The sequence below is a fragment of the Geotrypetes seraphini genome, chromosome 17, assembly GCF_902459505.1.
Source record: "Geotrypetes seraphini chromosome 17, aGeoSer1.1, whole genome shotgun sequence".
NCBI lineage: Eukaryota > Metazoa > Chordata > Amphibia > Gymnophiona > Dermophiidae > Geotrypetes > Geotrypetes seraphini.
Window position 1 is genome coordinate 17,811,847 of NC_047100.1, and position 24,709 is coordinate 17,836,555.

At 44.4% G+C, this 24,709-nt stretch overlaps 1 protein-coding gene across 10 annotated transcripts in view; it reads left to right on the forward strand.

The window, feature by feature from the left end:
• The window catches only part of PXK (PX domain containing serine/threonine kinase like), a 106,980-nt gene that overhangs the window by 34,497 nt on the left and 47,774 nt on the right, over window positions 1-24,709 (forward strand). For 9 of the 10 annotated variants that reach the window (XR_004537368.1, XR_004537369.1, XM_033926311.1 and 6 more), the window contains 9 exons: window positions 4,988-5,092; window positions 8,105-8,206; window positions 11,447-11,608; window positions 12,339-12,456; window positions 13,733-13,811; window positions 15,410-15,458; window positions 17,501-17,578; window positions 17,672-17,758; window positions 18,672-18,741. Coding sequence is in view for 8 of the 10 variants with exons in the window: in XM_033926311.1 (XP_033782202.1) it covers window positions 4,988-5,092; window positions 8,105-8,206; window positions 11,447-11,608; window positions 12,339-12,456; window positions 13,733-13,811; window positions 15,410-15,458; window positions 17,501-17,578; window positions 17,672-17,758; window positions 18,672-18,741 (850 nt within the window). In the remaining 2 variants the exon portion in view is untranslated. The remainder of the gene's footprint in view (window positions 1-4,987; window positions 5,093-8,104; window positions 8,207-11,446; window positions 11,609-12,338; window positions 12,457-13,732; window positions 13,812-15,409; window positions 15,459-17,500; window positions 17,579-17,671; window positions 17,759-18,671; window positions 18,742-24,709) is intronic. The other variant, XM_033926306.1, reaches the window with a different exon arrangement.

The window sequence follows — 24,709 nt, forward strand, 5'->3', positions numbered from 1 at the left end:
GCCACTGCTTGCCCTGTATCGGTAGCATTGAATGTTGCTACTCCTTGGGTTTTGACCAGGTACTAGTGACCTAGATTGGCTTGATGGACCATTGGTCTGACCCAGTAAGGCTGTACTTATGCTCTCATAGCTCTGATGAATTCTCCAGGCTGCTTGAAATTTTAACACCGAGGACTTGTAGTGATACTCATACCGCGCGCTCCCCCCTCCCCACATCTGTTATGTTATTAGAGCAGGGGTGGGCAAGGGCTATCAGTTGCCCATGTTTTCAGCATATGTGTAATGAGAGACCTGCATGTGCACTGGCTCAGTGATATGCAAATGTGTCCCTTAGAGGTACAGATAGTCTGCTCATTTGTTTTCGCTTGGTTCTGATTGACTGATAACTTGGTTATGGGCAGCAGGAAATACAGCTTGTGTGTTGCATCCTTTGCCAGGAAGTGGTGAACTCTCTTTCTTACCCTTTGCAACCCCTACAAACCAGCACTTTTTATTTCTTTTATTTTAAAAAGCTATTTTATTGCTCGCTACATCCGCCAGCTCTGCACAAGATGCAATAAATTTACTTAAGAACTGTCAGTGCTCTAGAGAAATAAGGAGCACTGAGACCAATGATAGAAGTTTGGGAGGGAACTGTAGCTAAGTTTAAGCTCCCTTCCCTAGCTCCGGTGCAACGTTTTGCCTCGTGGCGTCTGAGACCTGTTTATCCTAGTTCTTTAAGCACTTTAACAAGTGGGTTGCATTGTGTAGGCAGATATCCCCAGCGAAGTTTACTGGAGTGTAATATTCGGTTTACTGCAAGATGCAATAGAAACATACATAATAAAATCAAATACATTGCAACTGAGAGTAAAACCAATACAAATCTCAAACAAAATTGTCTTTTAAGTGCTTCAGACCCATTGTTATGCATTACTTTGGACTCTTCTTTTGAATACATGAGGGAAATAATGTGACTAATACAAGCCATAGAAAAGCTCTTTACTACATTGTGTGTGCAGTATTGTTATAAAGCGTTTACTCTTCTGTTATCTTGGTTGCCAAAACAGTTGAAGCAAGTAGTCCAGTACTGGCTACTTGTGTCATGTATGTTAGACTGGGATTGTCTCAACCCTTGTTTGTATGCTGGCATGTTATGTTTGGTGTAATGCAAATGAAAATTGATAAAGACACATATAATATTTCTTTTATTTATCAGGGCTGGCTTAACCTATGGACCAGGTGAGGAACTAGCCTAGGGTACTGATGATGAAAGGTGCCCAAATCCCAGTCTGATCTACCTTCAAACTAGAGGGATAGATGGCAGACTGGGATTTTGACACTGTTATCATCAGTGCCCTGAGCCAATGCCTCACCTGGTCCAGCAGGAGGGAAAAATGAGAGATAGAGGGGGGGGGGGGGTGATACTGGATCACAGCTCGGGGGGGTGAGGGCACCAATGGCTGACTCCTCAGGGTGCCACAGTCCCTTGAGCTGGCCCTGGTATTTATTAATGCACACATTGTATTCAGTACCTCCTTTTAGTTGAAATCTTTTTATTAGCACTAAGGAACAAGCACACATGTTTCCAATACACTATATATATGACATTGAATATTTAGAGAACTCAATAAACATGTTATAAAAGAAGAATACAACTCTTGGACAGCAGTTAATTAAAATGTGGTTACTATATAAGTAAGTACCAAAGCACTCAAAATCGTACAGCACAGCAAACATATATTCCAGATAAGACGTGTAGAGCTCCTGAAAAAGCACAACTATCAGCTTTCCCTTGAAAAAAATTGCCTCGAGGTAGGAAAAAGCCTCAGAGCCCCTCCTCCAGCAGCCAACAATGCGGCTATAGAAACAGTGGAGACTATCATGGGGTAAAGTTAAATCATACGCATAAAAAACCTCCTCGATTGATATTTTACTGGGAAAAAGCCTTGTACAATGCAAACCTGGGTACTGAATGAAGCCACCGTGGAAAATTTTTCTTATAGCGTCAAAACAATAATTTTCTTATGACATTAATGGAGAAGTACGTATCTGGGGTTGGAAGCACACCGCACACTGACGATGGCTAGCGTTTCACCAATCATTAGCTGCCTCAGGATGTGAAGATGGTTAATCTTCCACAGAAACTCCGCATCTCATCATGGCCGCTCCTCAAACACAGGAGTTTTTTTATGCCTGTGATTTAACTTTACCCCACGATAGTCTCCACTTTTTCTATAGCCGCATTGTTGGCTGCTGGAGGAGGGGCTTTGAGGCTTTTTCCTACCTCGAGGCGATTTTTTCAAGGGAAAGCTGGGCAGACTTGCACGGTCTGTGTCTGTATTTGGCCGTTTGGTGGAGGATGGGCTGGGGAGGGCTTCAATGGCTGGGAGGGTGTAGATGGGCTGGAGTAAGTCTTAACAGAGATTTCGGCAGTTGGAACCCAAGCACAGTACCGGGTAAAGCTTTGGATTCTTGCCCAGAAATAGATAAGAAGAAAATTTAAAAATTTAAATTGAATCAGGTTGGGCAGACTGGATGGACCATTTGGGTCTTTATCTGCCGTCATCTACTATGTTATGTTACTATGTGCTGGACCTTGGTATCCTGAATAACCCCATGAAAGTTAGTTGTGCTTTTTTAGGAGCTCTACACGTCTTATCTGGAATATATGTTTGCTGTGCTGTAAGATTTTGAGTGCGTTGGTACTTATTTATTATTTTCTCATTATACTTGTGAGTTGTTCTGGTTACTATATAAGTGTCAATCTTATGATTACAAGGAAATAAAGAAAGGAATTGAAATTTTGTATCGTACGAACATAAGGAAGTTCTTCTTCACCCAGAGAGTGGTAGAAAACTGGAACGCTCTTCCGGAGTCTGACATAGGGGAAAACACCCTCCAGGGATTCAAGACAAAGTTAGACAAGTTCCTGCTGAACCAGATCATACGCCAGTAGGGCTAGTCTCAGTTAGGGCACTGGTCTTTGACCAAGGGCTGCCTTGTGAGCGGACTGCTGGGCACGATAGACCAACTGGTCTGACCCAGCAAAGACAATTCTTATGTTCTTATGACTCAGCACTTTCTTTTAATTTTGTGTTCCCTCATCTATTCTAATGTCAGTACAGGTCGAGTTTCAAAAAGTGTAACTAATTAAGGGGGCAGATGTGCAAAGCCTACCATGCTGTCAATGTTTAATTTAGACTGGTTTTATCCAGTCTAAATGAAATGTTATTCTATGGCCAATGCAAAGAGGCTTTCGGCCACTGCTTTACCATGCACGGAAAGCAGTGACTGAAAGTCTCATATTAATTAGCTTGTTAGTATTAAAACCCCAGAATAACAGGCTGCACAAAACCCCTGTAAAACTACTGACAGCTCAGAGCTGTTGGTAGGGTCCCCCCTGCCTTTACTCTCATGTCAGTGCCTGAGCGCTGATGTGCTCAGGCACTGATAAGGAAAGTCAAAGCACCCAACCAAAATTAAAAATCCCTGGACCCCTCCTGCCTTCCTGAACTTAAAAATCTGTGGTCCAGTGGAACCCAACCTGACCCCAGTCCTGTTCCCCCCTCCCTGGTGGTCTAGTGGACTCAGCCCTGACCCCCCCGATTCCCTCTGCATAGCATCCCTCCTCCCTCCCCCTCCCAACATAAAAAGTGCTCAGCTGCCTAAGGGAAAAGGGATGAGACTTGTAAACTCCCTTTTTGTGGTTACACATTCAAAGTGGTTTACTTATATACAGGTACTTATTATTAAGTCTGTGTCATTCTCCCAGCTGGGATTAGGGATGGGTGTTTGGGCTGGTAGGAGCAGACGGGATGGGATTAAGGAATGACAGGAACTATGGGCTAGATTCACTAAGACCACTGATCGTGTTTGTGATCGTGTATCGACCCGATTTTCCTCCGACCCGATTCACTAACCTCTGTGCCGATCATCCTCCAATCTGTGCATGCAAATGAGGTGAAATGGCATGCAAAGTAGGAAGGATGTGATTCGCTAAACTTAAGAAGGCACACCGACTTGGCTGGTCGATCCAAAAACAAGCGACTGGTGAGGACCAGTCGCTTAGAGCAAAGACCCTGCTCTCTGCCCCGACTCTCCTGCTGGCCCTGCCCTGCTTTCTCTGCCCTGATTCTTTTATGCTGGCCACCCCGCTCTCTGCCCAATGCTGGCCGCAGTGCTCTCTGTCCTGATTCTCCTGCTTGTCGCCCAGCTCTCTCTGCCCTGACTCTCTGCCGACTTCCGTAAAGCATCTCCTGCTCTCTGCTGCGATTCTCCTGCTTGCCGCCCTGCTCTCTCTGCCCCGACTCTCTGCCGACTTCAGTCAAGCATCTCCTGCTCTCTGCTGCGATTCTCCTGCTTGCCGTCCCGCTCTCTCTGCCCCAACTCTTGCTGGTCGCCTCCCCTGCTTGCCGCACTTCCCTGCAGCACGAGCTCGTGGTTTTAATCTGCTTTAAACCCATAGATTAAAACCACGGTCTCGTGAGTAAAAAAGTTAAAAAAAAAAAAAAAAAAGCACGGACAGCAAACGCATACGCAGACCATCTACAAGCAAAGTAGATGGTCTGCGCATGCGTCGGGATCGCTCTCAAGCGGCCAATGTTGTTGGTGAGGGGCGTGCCTCCGATCGCCCCCATTTGCATGAGGGCGCGTTGTGGATCAGTCAGCCTGCCTCGGATTGCCCATGGATCGGTGGGCTTAGTGAATCTAGCCCTGTGTTTGCTACTACAATGAGAGCTGGGACCAAGTAGGATCAAGTTAAGGGATGTTTTTGCCAGTCAATATTGAATTTCAGTGCTAACCAGTTAAGAGGGCTGAATTTAGTCAGTCAAAATTTGTTGAATTTGTTGAATTTTCAGCGGAATACCTAACTGATTAGGTTAGCTGAAAATTAACCTGTGCATAATGGTTTAAAAGTAAATAGTTAACTATTTCTGCTCAGCCGTTTATCCATCTTTAACACTGAGGAAAATAAAGTTAATTCAGATGTTTCACTCCCTTCCAGCACCCCTACATTTACCATATAACTTTTGCTACAGCCAGTGAATCATCCGCGCTAGTCATTAGAACCTTCAATGAAAAAGGAACGCTTCGGGACTTTATTTACAAGGTACTGTGTGTTTGATGTTTGAAAGAGTATTTTGTTAAGGCTTCTGCCAATGTCTAAATGATTTTTGGTTGTTGGTCAGGTAGAACTTATCCAAATTTATTAAAAGTTTAGTATCCTGTAATTCAGTTAAAACCTTTTAAGTGGCTTACAATCTAAACATTTTGATAGGAAAAGAGGAAGGGGGATTCAGTGATTCTAAACAAACACAAAAGTGAGGGAAGGAGGGTGAATTACAATATTAATGATAAGAAGGTGAGGGGGGAGGGACACAGGGCTACTGTATGTCTGTCGAGATTTGCATAGAAACTTAAACATAGAAGATATCATAGAAACATAGAACATGACCTCAGAAAAGGGCCACGGCCCATCTAATCTGCCCACACTGATGGCCCACCCCCTAACTACCTCCATGAAGAGATCCCACATGCCAATCCCATCTTTTCTTAAAATCTGGCACGCTGCTTGCCTCAATTACCTGTTGTGGTCAAGTAGGTCAAGGATGGACATCGTAAAAAGGAATGTCTTCAGGTCAGTTTTGAAACTCTAATGATGTTTGTAGTCTTAAGTGAAGCTGGAAGAGAGTTCCAGAGTGAGGGGCCTTGTACCGAGAAAATTGATGGTATAACAAGTTAATTCAAGTTGGTCAGGTAGAACTTATATGAGGCTCGTCACCCAAAGTAGTACTGCAGGGATAAGGGGATCTGTCACTTCGTTTCATCCACTTAATAACTTGGCAAACTGTACAAAATAGTTGTTCAGTACAGAGTGTTGGTAACTATAACTGGGCAGACTGAATGAGCCTTATCGACTATAATCTGCTGATTTACTGTGCAGGGCTGGCCCAAGAATGCCTTATACCCTAAGTGAACCTTCAGCCCTTGGGAGTGGCTTATGGCCCTTTCACTCCCCCTCCCCATAGTTTATTATCTTCCTTCTACTCCAGCAGCTTTTTTTCCTCCCTTTACCTCTTCCCCCTCCCCCAGCATTTCATCTCTCCTTCTCTACCCTTACTTCACTTTCATCTTCCAGACCATGCACCAGGCTCCTGTTCTATTGTGATTCTGCAGGAACTAACCCGTTCCACAATGAAGGCTGAAGCGGTGAAAATGCCCATTTCCTACTTTTACTGCTGAAATGAAAAAAAAAGTCCTGTTTGTGCTTTTCTAAATAAAAAAAAAAGGCTCTGTATTCAGCGTTTTACTGTCTACAGCTGGTGTTATCTCTGGAAATTCAGTGCTGGGCCATATCTAGGCTTTGCCATTGAATTTCGAGGTTTGCGGAGCCGGCTACAGCATAGCTGGATAAGTGTGATATACAGCACTTAACTGGCTATGCATAAAGATAGGACGGACTTTTGCAGTAACCTTGACTGGTTAAGTGCTCAGTATCGGCCACGTGCTAACTCTGCCCAACGTAGCTGGTTTCATTTTCAGCACTAGCTGGTCATTTTCAGCGGCAGTAACCAATAAAGTACCACTAAAAATGACTGTTTAGCCCTGAACAGATTATTTAACTGACCAGGAGCTGTTTCCTGGTGGGTTAATTGTGAATATTGACCCCCCCCCCCCAAGGTCTGCAAACATTTAATCTTTTTCTTTGATAAATGGAAGAAAGAATTATATTTAAGACTTCTCCACCAGATTAAAAAATGGGAGAAAATCTTTCGTCCATAGACTGCAGGGGTGAAATTGATGGCATATCCTGCATGTCTTTGACCTGTACTCACTAAGTGTCGGAGATTCTTGTGCAACAGGAAACAGACTAACAAAAATTCCCAGCAATGGAGTAACAGAAAAAAAAAATAGAGGAAGTATCATTTTAATTCTTTTTTCTCTTTAGAATTCTCCTTGTTTTCAACCTGTCCCTTTCCCCTTGAGACTGCCATTGGAATGCTTTTATGTTTCATTTATATTTTCTAGCATCATCTTTTTCTCATACTGTCCTGACCTGTGAAAGGAGACTTTGTTTTCCAAAAGCTAGTTAAAAATGTAGCACCTTATTTTCCATGTTTTTATTTTTAAATGTTTTATTAACTTTTAAAGTGGACTAACACAGCTATCACAGTACTTTATCCAAGTATATTCTAAAGTTTATTGTTTGTTTGTCGAGTGCTTCTATAGCTCTACTAATGACTGGGTAGTCAATTCAGAGTGGTTTACATGAGCTTCTATAATGGTGTTACGGTACATGAGCTATAATTTATGAGCTTCTATAATGATGTTACAATACATGAACTTTAGTACAGACTTAGGGTGTTTATGTGATGGTTATCCATACATGAGCTTCAGAAGTGTTCTATTGTTGGTTTTGGTGCTTTGGGGCATCCTGATGTGGTGCCTTTACATTTCCTATATGAGTGTACAGATTCATACAACTAGTACATTCAAAGGACAATTTTTCCTGCAGAAAGGAAGTGGAATTTCTTCCAAAAGTGATCTATGACATTGTTTTTATTCTAATTTTAAAAAGTGGTTCAAGTTTATGAAACAGGGAGATGAGAAAATAAACCTTGTGACATCTGCTCAGTTCCCCTATGTTGTCCTTTCGTACTGTTACCATTTTGCTGGGTGCTGCTTCGACAGCTGCAGATGTGTTACTGATAGAGGAGGTAGATGAGACGGATTTCCAAACAGTTTTGATAGTAGAAATTTAAGCATGTGTTTACAAAACTGTAAAGTATAAGATGTAATTTTAAGAGCCCCCAGTTTGCAAAATCTTTCCTAGAGCTTATTATGCTCTAACAATCATCCCATCATCCTTAAGAAAGAAAGTATACTTTAAAACTTTTAAGTGAGCTTTAGACCTCCTCATCTTTTGATTTTCCCACATTGTTCCTATTGAATCAGCTTCTGTCCTTCCTCGCATAAGCTGCACAGGTTCTCAAAGAGGGTAGATGTGAAGCTTAGTCTTTCTCTGTGTTTCTCGCCTCCTCGGTTACTGATAAAACGAGAATCTTCCTGTCACTGTTTTGGGAAGTCATATCAGTTGTAATCACTTTTCTTTCCTGTTCAGGCAAAACCAAAAGATCCATTCCTCAAGAAATACTGCAGCCCCAAGAAACCCCAAGGGCTTGAACTCCAGCAAATCAAAACATTTGGAAGACAGATACTAGAGGTAGAGTTTTCTTTGGATATTTTAGTAGTAAAGATTATAAAACAACTTTTAATATGAACTTACATACATTTGTGATGTATTTGTGATGTTGCTTATAAAAGACTAGCACTAGAAAATCATGCTTTCAGTTAGTTAGTTGGAAAAGTCTCTTCCAAAGCATTTTAATGAAGAATATAAAACCATAAACCTGGGCCTATTTTGTGCGCCTGTCTATCTTTTTCCCCTCTCCCTTCCCACCTGCAGTATCACAAAGGCCACACTGAAATAAGGATAACTCTAGTTCACAGTCAGTGATAGGTAACAGAATTGTGACAAACTGACCAGGCTGCTGGGGACCAGAAGGAGAAAATGACACAAAAAGTCCTCTTTGTGATTTTATCGTAATTGATATTTTGTAATTTTATTGTCTTTTTTATTTGTAATTGTTCTTATTTTTGAAACTTTATGATTATTTTATTGTAAGCTGCTTTAGTAGTTTAGTAGTATATCAAATATATCTACTAATTAAAAATTTGCTGAAAATGGTTGATTAGACGTGATATACTATCTTTTATGAGTAAACCAGGGGCATAGCCATGGACAGGCCTAGACAGGCCTGGCCTCCCCAGTTTGGGCTCAGACCTGTCCACCCAGCAGCCACAGGCCATAGGAACAGGGTAGGTGCAGGGGATACTAGATGGTCAAGAGTGTACCAGTCTGCCTGCCTCCAAGCCACTGGCAGCTGTTCGTCCTACATGCTGCCGGTGGGTGACCTAGAAGGCTTCCCTCTGACATGTTTTGCATCAGAGGGCAGCCTTCCCTCTGATGCAAAGTGCATCAGATAGAAGCCTTCTAGGTTAGCCACCAGCAGCATGTAGGAACCGCTGTTTGTGCATGGGCTGGGGGGGAAAGGGAGGATAACAGAGATGCTGCACAGGCTGTGGGAAGAAAGGAGGGTAAGAGAGATGCTGCATGGGCTGGGGGAGAGGAGGAAAAGAGAGATGCTGCAGGGGCTAGATGGGTGGGAAGGGAGGGTCAGAGAGATGCTGCTGGTGGGGGAGGGAAGAGAAAGGGAGAATAGTTGGGCATGGGTGCATGGAACAGGAGGGAAAGAGAGATGGTATACATGGGGAAAGAAAGAAAGTGGGAAGATTGTTGGTCATGGAGGTGGAAAGGAGAGAGGGAGAAATATTGGATATTATGGAGAGAGGAGTTGGACAGATGGAAAAGAATGCAAGAGGGAGGAATATTGGCCGTGATTGTAGAGGGAAGAGAGGGGAGAGATGCTGCATGGTGCTAGAGAGGGTTGATAGAAGAAGAAATGTGCATAGGGCTGGTGGGGAGGGGTGAAAGATGCTGCACAGGAACCAGGGAATGAGAGAGAAAGAGAGTGATGGTGGACAGTGAGAGTGGCATGTTGCACACGGGGGTGGAGGAGAGAGGGGAAGAAATGCCGTACAGGGGTGGGGAATGGAAAAAGATTGAGATTGATCCAGGACTGAAGGGAGTGAAGATGCTGGACAATAGGAGGGAGGGAAGAGAGAGGGAGAAATGCTGAACCATGGTAGAAGGAATAGAAGAAAGAACAAATGGATAGGATGATGCTAGTTGGGGGTGGTGTGGAAGGGGCAGCGAGATTTCAGGCTTTGAGAGTGGGGAAGGGAGAAAGAGGGAGCAGATGCTGGGCAGGGAGAGAGAAGATGGGAATGGTGGTACCATGTGGTAGAGGTTGGGGAGGGAGAGGAGGGGGGTTGACAGAGAAATGAATGAGCAGAGGATAGTGATTATAGTGGGTGAAAATATGGGAATAGGGAGTAGACTGAAGATGGTTTGCGCATGCACTGGGATCGCTATAGAGCGATCCGGGCAGGCAGATGGGGGGTGTTCCTCTGAGCGCCCCCATCTGCATATTGAAGTTTGCAGAATTCATCGGACCTGCCTGGATCGGCGGGTAGGTTCGTGAATCTAGCCTTTGCAGCTTTGCAGAAAGCTAATTTAATCTACAATTTGTGAGTCGCTGTATGCCTAATTAGGTTCAAGGTAACATACAATTCAAGTGAGAGACAAAAATGATAGAAGAATTAAGGAGTAAGGAGACAGTAAGCAGGAGGAGGAGAGGGGGAGTAGAACAGATTTGATATTAGAAGTACAGTTTACATTGGATGAGGATATGATGTCCCTTTTTCCTTGAAGTATTATGATGATACAGATTTATCTTCTGGTGTGAAGAACCTTGCTGGTACCTTGTTACAGAAATTGGACAAGTCAGTCTAATTCTCCTTCAGACCAAGGAACTTTCCTGCTCCAGGGATAGGATTCTTTCCTTCCTTACAAACATCCATAACAAGAGCTAGCATCCCTCTTGAGCCTGCTTTGTTTTGGGCATGGAGAACTGCTGCGCTGCTTTTTCCTTCCTGACTCCTTGAAAGAGGGAGAGAGTTCACGTGCTCCTGCCTTTAGGTCTGCAGCTGCTCCTCTGCTGTTTGACTAAAAGAAGACCTGAGCCTTCTGGAAGTTCTAGAGGTCTCTCTGCACCCTCGGGGCTTGATGGAAGGGGTGCAACATAACCATGTGCTTTTACTTCAGACATGTACACATATATCACCAATTGCTCCTTAATGATACTGCCACAATCTGTACCATTGAAAAATGCAATATCATATCATCAAAACTAAGTATTTCATATGGTAATGTAACGCTCATACGATCTTCAGATGTGCTTCCATGAGCTACAATTCGTACCACATAAGAGGTTTTTTTGCAGAGCAATCTTCATAAGATCAAATGTTTTTAAAAAAAATTTTCTTAGTTTTTTTCAACCCACTCTATACACTCAGTGGATTCTAATCGCACTTAGGGCTCCTTTTACGAAGGTGAGCTAGCGTTTTGAGTGCATGCACCAGATTAGTGCGCGCTAGCCGAAAAACTACTTCCTGCTCACGAGGAGGCGGTAGCGGCTAGTGTGCGCAGTTTAGCACGCGCTATTCCGTGCGTTAAGGCCCCAACGCGCCTTCGTAAAAGGAACCCTTAGCTTTGAGAAGGATTAATGGGACACATTCCTTTAGTAGGAATGTTAGACAGAAAGTTGGAAACTTTGTCTTGATGCAGAAAGTTTTCATGCTGTCTGAACAAGGGGTGGTATGCTCTTAATTTTGTTTAAAAGGGTATCATAAATGACCAAGAATTCAGTGAATTATAAGAATGCTATACCAATTAGTGTCATATAAATATGTACATTTAATAGATATAATATTTTTTCAGGTGTTAAAATTCTTGCACGAGCGAGGATTTCCTTACGGCCATCTGCATGCGTCCAATGTGATGCTGGAGGGGGAGACATGCAAGCTACTAGATCTGGAGAATTCTTTACTGGGGCTTCCGGCCTTCTACAGATCATATTTTTCACAATTCAGGAAAATTAATGTAAGTGAACATAAATAAAGACTCGCCTAACAGATCCAGGGAAAGGATGTGGAAATACTATTACAGTAAATACCTAACACGCCATTCCTGCCCAATTTTGACTTTTCAGTTAGTGCTTCCTGGAGCTCCAGGCCCCACTCAGATGAGGAGGACAATGTAGTTATAACAAGAATTCAAAATACAGTGTTTAAGCACAAATTACAATATACAAAATAAAGAAATAACCATTCTTACAATTGCCCATACATAGCTTAAAGAACTTTAAATAAATAACTCTCAAATTTAATTTTTTGTTGGTTTTTCAATTTTATATAATTTCAATTATGTGCCACAAAAAAACATTTGCTCTGTTTTTTGTTTTTTTTTCCAAATCTTTATTCATTTTAACATATACATCAAGTGTACATTAAAATATGAACACAACATATTACATTATCACTTGATAATTCCATAACAATATATACCTAAAAGATTTATATCCCACCCCCATCTCATATCTATACAGGAATAATATAATTCCTATGTATATTAATCAATTAAATTATGCACATATATATTAAATTATCATAACAGGTTTGCTCTGTTTATTATGCCATGAAAAATGTTTGTTCCGTTTAGTGTTCCAGAGCTAAAAAAAAGTTTGAGAGATACTGATCTACAATAAATTTCTCCTGACTTGAAAAAGAGAAGCATTTGAGCTGCAATAATTGTTGCCGTTTGTGTTTTTCAGACTTTAGAGAGCATGGATGTGCACTGCTTTGGTCATTTGCTGTATGAAATGACATATGGCAGGCCACCAGATTCCATCCCTATGGACGACTTCCCTCCTGCACCATCACTGTCTGTGGGTAAGGAAAAAAAGCCTCTCTTTTCTAGTGCCATTTAAAAATCTTTACAGCAGCATTTGTATTATGTAAGCAGAATATATCACTAGAATACAGTGAAATATGCAAGTGGAAAGGAAAAAAATTACTGTTGTAAGAGACTGAAGGCCTTGATTTGGGTGCTTTGCACTCAACTGCTCTCCAGATCCCTTGAAACGTTTTGAGGAAGTATATCCTCCCTTCTGCCAGGTTGGAAGAAAGCATCTCTGTATACCTGCAGCGAGCCAGAGTGAAAGGGTATGGAATGAGGTGAAGAGGTGATAGGCTCAAGAGTAATCTAAAGAAATACTTTTTCACAGAAATGGTGGTAGATGCATTGAATAGTCTCCCAGTAGGTACGGTGAAGACAAAGACTGTGTCTGAATTCAAGAAAGCGTGGGACAGGCACCTGAGATCTCATAGGGAGAGGAAGAGATAGTAGATGCTGTGGATGGGCAGACTGAGTGGGCCATTTGGCCTTTATCTGCTGTCATGGAAGCTTTGTGGCCTTTGAGACATGAGTAGGGTTAAATGAATGAAATACTGCTAGAGAGCCTCAAAATGAAATACATTTATAACTACTTAATGTGTCTGTCAGTAATCTGGAGATGGTATGTTGTAATGATCCCCTTCTTGAGAAGAGGGATCTAGAGCAGTGTTAAACTCTTTTTCCTGGGAGAAGCTTGTTTTCTTCTGGTCTATATTAGGGGCCTCATCCTAGAAAGGCGGAGTGATTCAGCAGAGCCAGTGATTAGCCAGACAAGGTTTAAATGGTTCAGTCAGTTCAACAGATCATATGCTGCGACCTCATAGCAGGGCAAAATATCTTTCATCTCACTTATTTTTATCCCTGGACGTTTGAGAGCTGTTAAGAGTCTGGAGGTTTCAGGAACTGGACAAGGGTATGAGGGGGTGAGTTGGGGTGATATTGCCTGTTTTCATCTTGTAGCTTTCCCCGATATTGAAGGCTTCTATTATGATTTTGTAAACACTTTTTCTGACTTGTTGATTAGATTATAAACCACTTTGGTGTTCTATGAAGGACAATATAGGACAATTTTAATAAACATGAACAGAATATAATTCGCCTTCTGGTTCTAAAGTTAATTTTACTTTTCTGTAGCCTTAGTTCTCCCATACAAATAGAACATACTATTCTCCTTCCAGATGTAAGAGAAATCTGGTAACATACGGTATCTTCTGTTGCAGAAGTGCAAAGACAGACATTCTCACTGTAACATCTGGACTGGTTTCTTTTCAGTGTCTGTGCTGGAATCCATCTTGTCTAGCGAGGCCAGTAAAATGGGAATGCCAACTGTCTCTGAGCTCTTACAGATGCCGTAAGTCTCTCTACTTTTCTGCTTTATAATCATTCTGGAAGTGTCTTACGATAAGGAAATGATTAATAGAAGATTTAGGAGCCGGAAGGCAAATGCCATGTGTATAGAGAAGATCATCACATGAGAAGCCGGGTCATCTGTAGGGCAGCAGGCAGACTTTTCACTGGCCTTTCAACTGACCCTTACATTCTTATTGAGATGTGATGGATACTACCAATAAACTCAAGTGCTTGGAGAATTTAGTTGCTGGCATCTACGGATCTTGTTTACCTTTTTGCCAGGGTCATACGGCATTGCTCTTTGACTGAACTGGATTGTAGACATATGAGTGGAATCCGAGGCTGTCACATTTTCAAATTTGGAAGTCAGATAGTCTGTGTTCAAGTATGGAACTATTTATTTTTGAAAGCCTGAATCCAATACTTCCTAGAGCTTTCTAACCAACAAACTCTGACTTCCTAAACTGCTTTGTGCCAGTCTGTTTTCTGCACCTTTTTTCTCCAGTGTTGTTAGTTTTTTTCATGTTACTTTATTTATTTATTCAATTTTCTATACTGTTCTCCCAGGGGAGTTCAGAACAGTTTACATGAATTTATTCAGGTGCTCAAGCATTTTGCCCTTCCTGTCCCAGTAGGCTCACAATCTTATCTAATGTACCTGGGGCAATGGGGGGATTAAGTGACTTGCCCAGGGTCACAAGGAGCAGCGTGGGTTTGAACCCACAACCTCAGGGTGCTGAGGCTGTAGCTTTAACCACTGCACCACTCTAGAAATCAAAATGTAGTAGAAGTGAGCCAAGTATAGGACAGTGAAGCCATTGTGACATCACTGATGAGGTTGGCTCTTAGGCATTGGTGGAATGAGGCATTATGATGTCACAGTGCCAGTTCTGGTTATCAGAGGCAGAAACTTTTCACAGTACTTATTTATTCCATCCAGGGGAGCTCGGAACAGTTTACATGAATTTATTCAAGTGCTCAAGCATTTTGCCCTTCCTGTCCCAGTGGGTTCACAATCTTATCTAATGTACCTGGGGCAATGGGGAGATTAAGTGACTTGCCCAGGGTCACAAGGAGCAGGGTGGGTTTGAACCCACAACCTCAGGGTGCTGAGGCTGTAGCTTTAACCACTGCACCACACTCTCCCCTTTAAACCTTCTGTACATTTATAACTGTAGTATGATCTACAAAAATGAAAATAAGTACAACCCATTGTTGAAAAAAAGAAGAGACAAAGCCTGTGGCTGTTTTCAGATGTTTCATTTGATATATTGTTGAGCAATGTGTGAATACAAAATCCATGTCATTCTAGCAAGCTATGTTACTATCATAAAAATTAATGTGTGGAGAGTAGCGCCTTCTTTATAGCTTGTGTAATGGCTATTCGGCTTCTTTCTGGTTTCCTTTGTTCTATATTGCTTTGTCTGAATATTTTGACTGTATTGGATTTCCTGTATGCGTTCTCTTTACCACTTTCAATAAAAAGATATTTTTAAAAAAAAAATCCATGTCATGCTTCTAAGAAGAGGAAAGACAGAGTTGTTTTTTTAAAAAAGCATAGTTGCATCCTGGAACTAAAATGTGCCATTTCTTATACAGGCTGTTCAGTGACATTATTCTAACAAATTCCGAGAAACCCCATTTCAAGGTAAAGTATAGTCAGCAAAAACCAAAAACAACTGCAGACTATGTACAAGATGCAGGCACTGTTTATTTCAAACTCTAATGGTATATTACCAACCGAGGGACCCAACACAGTGTTGTATGGAGTTCATTATTTAAAAATCACCAGTAGTTTACACTCTAGTCTTCATAAAACAAGGCAGAATAAAATTATATCGAGTCAGGACAGACTAGTGGCTAGACATCTGGGTTCAGTGCTTGAGGATGCTGCAGAAGGAGAAGTCCTCCCAGTAGTTGGGCAACAGTAACGTTCTGGTCTGATTTAGAGTGCAAATGCACTGGGTTCCACTGGGAGCTATGGTGTGTGGCACATAGCCAGTCCCATGACTGAGCCAGAAGGGAGGGGGCAGAAAATTGAACATGGGGATACACTTTTATACCTGCCCTTGAAGTGGTGTAAATGTCGATGCATAGGCTTGTAGATCAGTGCATTGTATAAGATATTTGGTACTTGCAAGCTCTGTCCAAACTGGTGCACAGTTTTACACAGGTTGATGTTTTCGAAGAGGCCATTCTGGTACAAGGATATAAGAGTCTGGTATAGGCAGAAGAAATACATAAATTTGAACAGTTGGAATTTAGGCTGAAGCCAAGAACACTTTTAAGTTTATTCTGCCTATACAAGGATTGCTTTATGCTTACTTTTCCCTTTCCTTTGTTTTCCTGTTTTGTTGAACTTGTCACTGTATATGCTAAAGATGCTTGTTATTTCAATAATTGCAAATAAACATAGACTTAAAAAAAAAAAAAAAGGATATAGGAGTCTGGACTCTAGGTGATTATCCCCTGGTTTAGGATTGATTGCCAGAAGGATGTCATACACATCTTTTGACTCTGCATTGAACTGCCACCTTCTGTTTTTCCTTTTGCAAGCTAATTAAGAAGGTGTTTCTGAGTGATCTGCTATGCTTAGTTTTCTTATGCAGTTTTTTCTTTGAGTAGTGAGGCTTCGGTGCCAAAAGGACCCCAGTTTCTGGGGCAGCCTTGCTAGGGGAGAGGGCGTAGACTCCCTGAGAGTAGTTTGCTTCTAGCAGGGCTACCCTCTAGTGCATTGGTTCCCAACCCTGTCCTGGGGGACCACCGGGCCAGTTGGGTTTTCAGAATAGCCCTAATGAATATTCATGAGAGCGATCTGCATATAGTGGAGGTGCCAACCATGCAAATCTGCTCCATGTATATTCATTAGGGCTATCCTGAAAACCCGACTGGCCTGGTGGTCCCCCAGGACAGGGTTGAGAACCACTGCCCTAGTGTACCTGTGTAGCCAGGCTACACTAAAATCTTGGAGCTCGAGGTCCATTCCCCTGGAAGTTAGTTCACCTTCTGATTTATCAGAAGCTTGAGCGCAGGCTGTTTGGCCCCACTAAAGGCCCGTTTGGGCTTTAAAGAGTGCTGACTGCATTTCTTCCCCACCCCCACCCCACTCCGTTGTGGCAAGTGGTTTTGAGGGGGTCTGAGGTCTCAGTCCAGCTTTTGCCAACTGGCAGCCAGAAGACTTGGATTTTTGGACCTTCTGGATCTGTTTTGAGGCCGCAGTCTGCTCCATTTTCTCTCTCAGCTATAGGCTTTGTGTCTTAACTTGAGTTTCCACATTCCAATTTAGTGTCGATTGATAAACCATAAATCTGTTGTGGCCATTCTCCTTCAGAGACAGTTTGCCTCTTCCTATTGAGGAAGAGAGAAGTCTTGTTTTCCAACATCTTTTCCCATTTCTCTCTTCAAAACAAACCTTCCCAAAAAGTGTTTGTGCATGTCAACAGGAGGTTCATATTCTCACTCTAAAGCCCTCCAAATTTTTTCCAGAGATACTTACCATGTTTTACCAACTTAAAATGTTTTCTTTTGCTATGAAATAAAGAAATTAAGGAGCAAACACTGGATCTTTGCTTCGGTCAAAGGCTGTTATTCACATTAAATTGTTGAGGACCTCAACATCTGACCTAAACTGTGGGTTTGCTGATAGTTATACTGAACACAGTTTTTTTGACCTCTCAATATTTCTATTAGATACCCACCAAGTTAAAGGAGGCATTGAAAACTGTGAAGGAATGCATAGAGAAGAGACTGACTGAGGAACAGAAATCGGTAATTTGTAGTTCTCACTCACCCATCCAATGAGCTAGACCTGTTTACCATACCATGTCATTTATGTTGTCTTTTTCTTCATATCTTTAAAAGATTCACCAGCACAGAAGATTGACGAGAGCTCAGTCACACCATGGCTCTGAGGAAGAGAAAAAGAAGAGAAAAATTTTGGCACGAAAGGTTAGTCTGAGGAGCAAATTTGCAGAGCTACATTGAGATTTATGTGCATAATACAGTATAAGGAGCTCTGTGGGTAGATTAGCTGAATTCTCCACATCAATATACATTTTTACTTTTGGTTCCATTAATGAGGCATTCCATGGGAAGGGGAGAGACATTGTAGAGGCATGTTGGTCAAGTATAGTTGTACATTTTCAGTTACATAATTATCCCAGGACAGGCAAGCAGCATATTCTCAACATATGGGTTTCATCAACCACGGAGCCCCAGCCTTGCTTGAAGAACTTTTAGAAAGTTTGGACTGCCGCACCATGCATACACGAGCGCCTTCCCGCCCGACGTAGGTCGCCCGTCTCCTAAGTTCTTAGTTTTCCGCAGAGCTGAGAAGCCCTCGTTTCAAGGCTCTGCACGAGAGTTAGTTTTTCTCGTGCCTTCTCTCACCGTGGCTCGTGTATTTTCTTTTTCTTTATAGGGTCGCTGTGTTACGCGTGCATTTTTTTTTTTTTTTTAAGTGTTTGTTCAATTTCTCAGTCGCTTCACAGCAGGGCCTAGTCCGCGGCCTCAGCCTGCGGGCTTCGATTTAGCCACGGCTGTGTTTCATTCCATGTCCTAGTGCTTATGTTTATAGTTGCATAACTGGCCAATATTCCAATACAGATTATGTAGGTAGCTTACATTCAATATTAGGTTGGTATGTGTGGACTGGAAATTGGACATTTGCTGATGCATCTAGCTATAACTCAGTGTGATATTTTGGGGGGGTTCTTCATTGCAGACTCTTCTGATTTATTATTCGATGTAAATTAATTGTAATAATACTGTACACTTGTTGAAAGAAATAAAAAGGAATAAAGATTTAAAAAAAAAAAAAAATATATTATTCGATGTATAAATCCTCATCTTTATTTTTCAGAAATCAAAGCAGTCTGCATTGGAGAACGGTGAAGAGCATTCAACAAAGTACAACAACTCAAATAATTCAGGTAAGTGCTGCCATACTGTGCATTTCAACATAGTCTTCTCAGGTTTCAGGTTTATTTAAAAATTTGATATACCGCCTTATCAAAATTCAAAGCGGTTTTACATAATATATAAAAACAAAGAGTAGAAAGGCATACATTAAAAACAAATTATAATTATTAAAACAGTCAAACACATAGACGAACATTAACTTACCGAAACAAAATGAAAAAGGGTAGAAATACATTTGTGTAATGAAAAAGAGAGGGAGAAGGATCAAAACAAAAGGGAGGGAACAAAAAATAAATACTCTAGCACTTTGTAGAAAAGATTAAAATGAATAAGAAAAGCAAGGAGCGAAGTTCCATTACAGTCTTTAAAAGGACTATTATACTCCAAATGCATCTTTAAAAAGAAAGGCCTTCAAGCTACTTTTAAATTTATCAAGTGATGAACTTTCTCTTATATAATTTGGTGCTGAGTTCCAGATGGTATGGGCCGTAACAGAAAAGATATTAGTACGCATGGTGCCAATGTGTCTTAAAGAGGGAATGGATAACAGGTTTTGATAAGAAGAACGTAATGTGCGATGGGGGATTAATAACCTGTTGATGAAATCAGGTAGACCGGAAGCTATGGTTTTATGTATCAGTAACATTATTTATCCCAGGACAAGCAGGCAGCATATTCTTAACACATGGGTGACGTCACCGACGGAGCCCTCGGTACGGACCTTTTTAACTAGAAGTTTCTAGTTGGCCGCACCGCGCGTGCGCGAGTGCCTTCCCGCCCGACGGAGGAGTGCGTGGTCCCCAGTTTCTTCGTTTCCGCGGAGCGAAGAAGACGCGTGTATTTTTTCAACGGCCGTTGAAATCACTTTTTGCCTTCCCGCTCGCGCTTTTTTTCTAAATTTTTCTCCCTCTACCTTCGGGTTTTCTTTTTATTTGAATTGCAAAAAAAAAAAAAAAAAAAAAAAACTTTGATTTTTTCCTATTACTTTCGTTTTTGCCCCGGCGGGGCCTGTTGCCATTATACAGGCCTCGGACTTCGATTTTGCGGAGGCTATCTTCCCCTTCATGCCCCCGCAGGTCGGTTTTAAGAAGTGCCAGCGGTGTGCACGCCCGATCTCCGTTTCTGACCCACACAATTGGTGTTTGCAGTGCCTGGGTCCGGAGCATCGGGCGGACTCCTGCACCCGCTGTGCCACTTTGCAAAAACGAACTCTTAAAAACCGAAGAATCCAGCAAACCCTTCTCTTCGGCACCGAGTCGGCGATGGATTCATCTCCTTCAACGGCGGTACCGCAAAAATCGGCACCGTCAAGCTCGACACCGACCGACCCCGCATCGGCGCCACTGGCGCCAGGTAAGCCGGCTAAGAAGCCTTCCTCTTCCCTCGAGCGCCCTCCTGCTACGGTGGCGACACCGTCCCTACCGGCATCGCACCGGTCCCGTAAACGCTCCGCCCCGATATCGGTGAGTGCCTCGTCATCGGCCTCCTCATCGCCGGGGCGTGGAGCGGCATCCAAGGAACCGAAGAAAAAGAAAGCGGTTCCGATGCCACCCCTAGATGACCGTATCTCGGCCATTCTACAAACTCAGCTTCAGGAGCAGTTGAAGAAACAACTTGAACAACTGCTACCCTCTATCCTGGCACCGCTCCTTCCGGTACCAGACCGGCCCGAGCCCCGCACCGAGCCCCCGGTGTCCACTCCTTCGGTACCGGTGAACACCTCGATGCCGATCCTTTCGGCCCAACAACTTCATGATGATCCAGTGGTTCATTCTCAACCCACAGTGGATCCTCCTCGGCACCAGGCAGCCCGGCACTCTTCTCGGGACCGAGAACGACGCCGATCGTCCTCCCCTGGTACCGTTTCGGTGCGCTCTGGTAAATCTTTGTCCAAGACTCGCCACACCGCGCCCTCCACCCCGGTGTCCCGACATGCACCAGAGGTCAGGGACCCTGATTTATGGGAGGAGACTCCTCTCGGTACCGAGGAGGATCCCTCCTCATCTGATGAGGAACCATCGGCACCTGATGCCACCTCTAAACCTGAACAGTCCTCTTTCTCTAAATTTCTGAGGGAAATGTCTGCTGCTCTGTCCCTTCCCCTGGAATCTGACTCCAAAAAGTCCCAAGCCTTTTTAGAAGCCTTAGACTTTGAGCAACCTCCTAAGGAGTTCCTCAAGCTTCCCGTACATGACATCCTACGGGAGACTTTCTACAAAAACTTGGAAAATCCCCTCACGGTACCGGGAGCTCCCCGTAAACTGGACAACCTTTACCGTGTCATCCCTATTCCTGGATTCGACAAATCTCAATTGCCCCATGAGTCCCTTCTGGTGGAATCCACCTTAAAAAAGACTCAGGGCTCCAGTGTCTATGCCTCTACCCCTCCTGGCAGAGAAGGTAAGACCATGGACAAGTTTGGCAAGAGGCTTTACCAAAATGCCATGCTTGCCAACAGGGCAAACAACTATTCCTTCCATTTTTCCTTCTATCTCAAACACTTGGTCCAACAGCTGTCTGCCCTCCAGAAGTACCTACCTGAGCGCAAGGTCCCGCTATTCCAACAGCACATCTCTGGCCTTCTCCAAATGCGCAAGTATATGGTCCGCTCGATATACGACTCCTTCGAGCTCACCTCTCGGGCCTCTGCCATGGCTGTAGCCATGCGTCGCTTGGCCTGGCTCAGAGTCTCCGACCTGGACATCAACCACCAGGACCGTCTGGCCAACGCCCCCTGTCTCGGGGATGAGCTTTTTGGAGAGTCACTGGATTCCACCACCCAGAAACTCTCTGCCCATGAGACCAGGTGGGACACCCTGATCAAGCCGAAAAAGAAGGCACCGCCTACCCGACCTTATCGGCCACAAACATCTTATCAACGGAGGTTCTCAGCCAGGCCACTCAATCCGCCTCCCCAGCAATCTAGGCGGCCCCGTCAACAACAACATCACGCTCAGGCTCGGTCTCAGGCCTCTCAGCCCTCTAAGCCTCCTCAGCCTACTAAACAAACTCAGCCCTTTTGACTCTTCTCTCCAGGGCATAGCCAGTCATCCACCCTTGCTACCTCTTCCACAACCCATCGGAGGTCGTCTCACCATTTTCTCCAGCCGTTGGGAAATCATTACATCGGACCAGTGGGTCCTCAACATCATCCGCCACGGCTACTCTCTCAACTTCCAGACTCTACCTCCGGACAACCTTCCCGTAGAGTCTGCTTCAAACTCATCTCAAACCCCCCTCCTCCTGAGGGAGGTTCAATCCCTCCTCCTTCTCAATGCCATCGAAGAAGTACCTCCAGATCAAAGGGGGCAGGGATTCTACTCCCGCTACTTCCTGGTACCCAAAAAGACGGGAGACCTCCGTCCCATTCTCGATCTCAGGGACCTCAACAAGTGTCTGGTCAAGGAGAAGTTCAGAATGCTCTCCCTTGCCACGCTCTACCCTCTTCTTTCTCAACACGACTGGCTATGTTCCCTGGACCTCAAAGAGGCCTACACTCACATCTCCATCAATCAAACTTCTCGCCGCTACCTGCGGTTCCAGGTGTTGCACCATCACTATCAGTACAAGGTGCTACCGTTCGGCCTCGCTTCCTCACCCAGGGTCTTCACCAAGTGCCTTATAGTGGTAGCGGCCTTCCTCAGGTCTCACAACCTCCAGGTGTTCCCCTATTTGGACGATTGGTTGGTAAAAGCACCTACATCTCAACTTGTGCTACAGGCTACTCATCACACCATCTCTCTCCTCCACCTCCTGGGGTTCGAGATCAACTACCCCAAGTCGCATCTGCTTCCCACCCAGCGACTTCAATTCATTGGAGCAGTTCTGGACACCACACTAATGAGGGCTTTTCTCCCCTCCGATCGTCAGCGGACCCTGCTCCACCTCTGTCGTCAGGTGCTCATGCATCCCTCCATTCCTGCCCGACAGATGATGGTCCTCCTGGGTCACATGGCCTCGACGGTGCATGTCCTTCCTCTGGCACGTCTCCACCTTCGCACGCCTCAGTGGACTCTCGCCAACCAGTGGTCTCAGACTACGGATCTTCTTTCTCATCCCATCTCTGTGACATCATCTCTTCAGCAATCTCTCCAATGGTGGTTGAACTCCTCAAATCTTTCCAGGGGTCTACTTTTTCATCTACCCCCTCACTCTATGATCATCACCACGGATGCGTCCCCCTATGCGTGGGGAGCTCACCTAGGAGATCTGCGCACCCAGGGACTTTGGACCCCACAGGAGCGTCGTCATCACATCAATTTCCTGGAACTCAGAGCCATGTTCTACGCCCTCAAGGCGTTCCAGCATCTCCTCTGCCCTCAAGTCCTCCTCCTCTGCACGGACAATCAAGTCGCCATGTACTACATAAACAAGCAAGGCGGCACCGGATCTCGCCCCCTCTGTTTGGAGGCTCTGCGCATCTGGACCTGGGCCACGGACCGCAATCTCTTTCTCAGGGCGGTCTATATCCAGGGCGAACAGAACTCTCTGGCCGACAATCTCAGTCGCATCCTTCAACCCCACGAGTGGACGTTGGACCCCCCGACTCTGCTCTCCGTCTTTGCTCGATGGGGCACTCCGCAGGTGGACCTCTTTGCAGCTCCTCACAATCATCAGCTGCCCCTATTCTGCTCCAGACTCTTCTCCCCTCACCGTCTGGCCCCGGATGCATTCCTGCTCGATTGGAGGGATCGGTTCCTGTATGCCTTCCCTCCACTTCCTCTGATGTTGCGGACTTTGTCCAAACTCCGCAAGGACAACGCCACCATGATTCTCATCGCACCTCGGTGGCCTCGCCAACACTGGTTCTCCCTCCTGCTTCAACTCAGCTCCAGGGAGCCCATTCCTCTTCCTGTCTTTCCTACTCTACTTACGCAACAGCATCAGTCTCTGCTACATCCCAATCTGTCTTCGCTCCACCTGACAGCTTGGTTTCTCTCGGGCTGACCTCTCCGGAGAACCTATCTCAACCGGTCCGCCTCATTTTGGACGCGTCCAGGAAACCGGCCACTCTCCAATGTTACCATCAGAAGTGGACCAGATTTTCCTCCTGGTGTCTCCGGCATCGTCAGGAACCCACCTCCTTAGCGGTGGAAACTGTCTTGGAATATTTGCTCTCTCTGTCCAACGCTGGCCTCAAAACTACCTCCATCAGAGTCCACCTCAGCGCCATCACTGCGTTCCATGAGCCTGTTTTCGGAAAACCTCTCACGGCTCATCCTCTGGTTTCCAGATTCATGAGAGGCCTCTTCAACATCAAACCGCCTCTCAAGCCTCCTCCTGTCGTCTGGGACCTGAATGTGGTTCTCTCAGCTCTTATGAAACCTCCGTTTGAGCCTCTTGCCACAACTTCTCTCAGGCTTCTAACCTGGAAGGTGCTTTTCCTAATTGCCATCACCTCTGCCAGGAGGGTTAGCGAACTGCATGCACTGGTTGCCGACCCACCTTTCACTGTTTTTCACCATGACAAGGTTGTCCTGCGTACCCACCCTAAATTCCTTCCCAAGGTGGTCTCAGCTTTTCACCTCAACCAGTCCATTGTGCTGCCCGTCTTCTTCCCTAAGCCTCACTCGCATCCTGGGGAACAGACGTTGCACACGCTGGATTGTAAGCGTGCCCTTGCTTACTATCTTGATCGTACCAGAGCTCACCGAACAGCCCCTCAGCTCTTTTTGTCTTTCGACCCCAACCGTTTGGGTCGTCCTGTCTCCAAACGGACACTTTCAAATTGGCTTGCTGCCTGTATTGCTTTCTGCTACGCTCGGGCCGGTCTCTCACTGGAAGGAACGGTCACGGCCCACAGAGTCAGAGCTATGGCTGCTTCTGTAGCTTTCCTCCGCTCCACGCCCATCGAGGAAATCTGCAAGGCGGCCACTTGGTCCTCAGTTCACACGTTCACTACTCACTACTGTCTGGATGCGTTCTCCAGACGGGATGGCCACTTCGGCCAATCTGTGTTACAAAATTTATTTTCCTAAT